Source organism: Trichoderma camerunense, assembly GCF_050948025.1.
Source record: "Trichoderma camerunense strain CBS 138272 chromosome Unknown V8C40scaffold_14, whole genome shotgun sequence".
Lineage (NCBI taxonomy): Eukaryota > Fungi > Ascomycota > Sordariomycetes > Hypocreales > Hypocreaceae > Trichoderma > Trichoderma camerunense.
In genome coordinates this window covers 269,524-272,627 of record NW_028145356.1, presented here as the reverse complement: position 1 = coordinate 272,627, position 3,104 = coordinate 269,524, and the positions used below count along the sequence as shown (strand labels likewise).

The following is a 3,104-nucleotide window of genomic DNA, read 5'->3' as shown; positions in this document are numbered from 1 at the left end:
TAACAAGGCGACAAAAGTAATCCGAATGCGCCGAAATAATAAGAAGAGCTATTAATCTAATAATATCGAGGCTATCTTGCTATAGAACACTATAACTCAGTTCTTTCTACGAATTGTGAAAATGTAGTTCTTGGTAGCAATCATTGTGGTACCTAATCGTAGACTTTAGTCCAACGCACTCAAAGCTACTACTATATACTTCACAGCCGAGTAGCCGTTTACAATTTCAGCCATAAGGTAACAAAGAAAATCATGCAACAAGGTTAATTACGGAATAGGGGAATCAGCTTTTTAGTCCATTGTTATCGGGAACTAGGAAAAAGCGTGGGGGATGCATGAATGCTCGTGGCCGAATGACGGATTACGACATCTGTCGCTCCTCTGATATCATACTGTATGACTTCAAATTCCACCATCTTTCGTTTGGGACTATCTATTCTTAGCAGGTCACTACATACTGTCAATGGTGAATAGCAGCCAACGGCTAGGTACTCGCCTTTCTGGTAGTATCAGCGTTGCCTACGGTTCTCATACGTACAAGCAAGCACTTAGTTTAGAAGTCACAATTGTATCTCACGACACAGATGCTCAATAAACTGAAAGCAAACTCAGAAGAGAATGAAATCACCATTCAACTAGACTACTTATATAAAGATAAGTATAATAAAAAAAAGACCAAATCATGTTCGGTCATTCAAGTCTTTCCTTTTCGCCAAAAAGCCAGAGGTTCCACCGGCTTGTTTCCCAGTTCCGAACCAAACCAAGCCAACCCAGAGATCCACACAAATGAAATACGCTCCTATCTGAATTGGAGCGAGTGATATAAGCTTGAAAGCCCAAGAAGTCATTCAGCCAGCTCCTCCAGACGCCAGAACAATGCATCCGATATAAAACACACAAAAAATTCATGACTTGTATAGCCTCCCAAAGCCCTAGATAGTTCTAAGTAGAAAAAGAGTCATAAAGAAAGTATGGGAATAGACCAGCTCCGTGCTACTCAGATACAGAACTTGCGATCAAGCATCCTTAGGGCACGAGTATCTTCGCTTGCGCCTCCCTTTTCCGCAAGAGCAACGTTTGATGTCCTTGGACTGCTGTGCGCGCTGCCGTTTGCGCCAGTCTCTGAGTTTGAAGAGGTCGTCGGGTGCAAAAGCGCAGACAGGCTAGCCTTGTTGCCGTTCGTGCTATGGACCTCCAGGTGAGAGCTTTGCGGCGGGCTCGAGCTCAGTGTCCGCGTAGGAGGGGTGTGCAGTCCGCTGTGTGCCGGAGCAAGAGGGCCATTGGCAATAGCACCCAGAGCTGGAAGAGGTCCTTGGGGCTTCTTGTCGGACATGTTTCGTGAGTCTCCAATGGCAGCTTGCGCGGCAGCCTGCAAGGTCTGTTGGTGAGGAGAGTCGTGAATACGGGGCGGCGTCGGTCCCTGTGAATACTGCTGGCTAGGGTACGGAGGTAGTGGAGCAGCAGGCCTTGGGGCGTTTTGCAGAGGCGGTAGGGCAGGGCGCTCGTAAGACGGAGGGCGATCGTAAGGAACCGGGGCATGTTGGTAGTGATGTGGCGGTGGTGCCGCTGGTGCCGGAGGTGGAGGCGGCGCATAATGGTGTGGCGGCGGAGGTCCTTGGGGATGGTATGGAGCCGGGAGATGGTGGCCGGGGGGAGGATGAGAGTAAGGGGCCGGAGCGTAATGGGCATACGGAGGTGTCGCAACTGGCGATGGAGGCCACGCATATCCTGGCTGCGCGTAATGAGTTGCGTATGGCTGGTGAGCCGGGTGAGGGTGATGCTGAGGAGCAATCATGTAGGGCGGCTGCTGCATTGGCGCCCTGGTAAGTGCCGGTGTTTGGTTCGTCTCGCCCATGCTTGACTCAGGATACATGCCCTTGACAGGTACAATTGCTCGCAGATTGGGGTCGGTGGTTGGCTGAGGGAGCTCGGGCTGTCCAGGCTGGGGTCGAGAGTAGTAGGAGATGAGGTGGAGATGCTGGCCGGTCGAAGTTGTTATGCTGAACGACTGCTTCATGAGACCATCTGCCTTGTATCGGTACCCCTCTGGTTCGCCATCGTCGTGATCCTCGTCACTGCCGCGGCCAGATTCAGGAGTCTTGCCGTTCCCTCGTCTGCTTCCACCAAAGCCACCGCCTCGCTTGCCCTCCATTTCGCGATAGGTCAAGAAGCTGCCTGATACTCTGCTAGCACTCCATGACTTTCCATCAGTCCATCGCCTCATGCCTGCTTCCCGCTCATCCCATACGAAAACTGAACCGGATCGGATGGATTGTCTTTCCTTTTCTGATAGTCGACGCTGAACTCGAGGTAGAAGGCCTAGCCGACAAGCTTCAAATAGCTTGATGGCATCCGCCGGAGTCCGTACGTAGCCATGGTACGTCTCCATCTTCTCCGAAGCCATTGGTTCGGATTTGTACATGTGTAAACGTCCGATGAGGCGGACTAGCTTTATCCCAGATAAGAGAGTTGTAAGAGGGCCGAATCACTCAGACACGGTGGCCTGAAGCGATCTCTCGTCAGCCCGGGAAATCAAGAGATTTTGATGTCAAGGGGTGATATCTGCTGTAGAATACAACAGCAAGTTGTCGCCAGAAGTGTCGTAGTTGACTATGTGTTTCACGTATGTGCTTCAAATACCACTACGGGATAAGGGTTAGTTGAGTACGCCAAGAAGGTTTGCAGTTGAGAATATAAGAGCAAGCAATGTGGTGCTTTGCAGATGAAAGGGAGGGATGAGACGGTTGACGCCAAGCTGTCATGCATCAATCTGAGAGGGCCTATCTGCATCATATGTACCCTTTTGACTCAGCTTGAGCTGGCAGGCCCGCAAGACAAAAGTAACACATTGCGTGTGAAGCAGCGGAATGCTTGAATACGCTCAAGCTCTTTTTGAATCCAATCGAGCTACCCGTTGGAATACAGTCGCAAATCGACCTCACTCGTCTGATTTGGTGGCGATGCCGCTCGGCGATTTGCAGGACGGAGCACTTGCAACGACCCAAGGATGCATGCGTTTGCGGTTCCATCAAGGCCGAAACTGATGGACAGCTTCCGACATGTGCTGGAGGGTGTTTGTGCGGCCTGAAGCGCATTCCCACAAG

General features: G+C 50.9%; 1 protein-coding gene across 1 annotated transcript; it reads right to left on the bottom strand.

The window, feature by feature from the left end:
* Positions 1-608: 608 nt before the first annotated feature.
* Positions 609-2,709, bottom strand: V8C40DRAFT_57635 (Gti1/Pac2 family-domain-containing protein). The gene has a single exon (XM_083223145.1). The coding sequence runs from the start codon at positions 2,420-2,422 to the stop codon at positions 998-1,000; it is 1,425 nt and encodes a 474-aa protein (XP_083070783.1). The 5' UTR covers positions 2,423-2,709; the 3' UTR covers positions 609-997.
* Between the last annotated feature and the right edge of the window lie 395 nt (positions 2,710-3,104).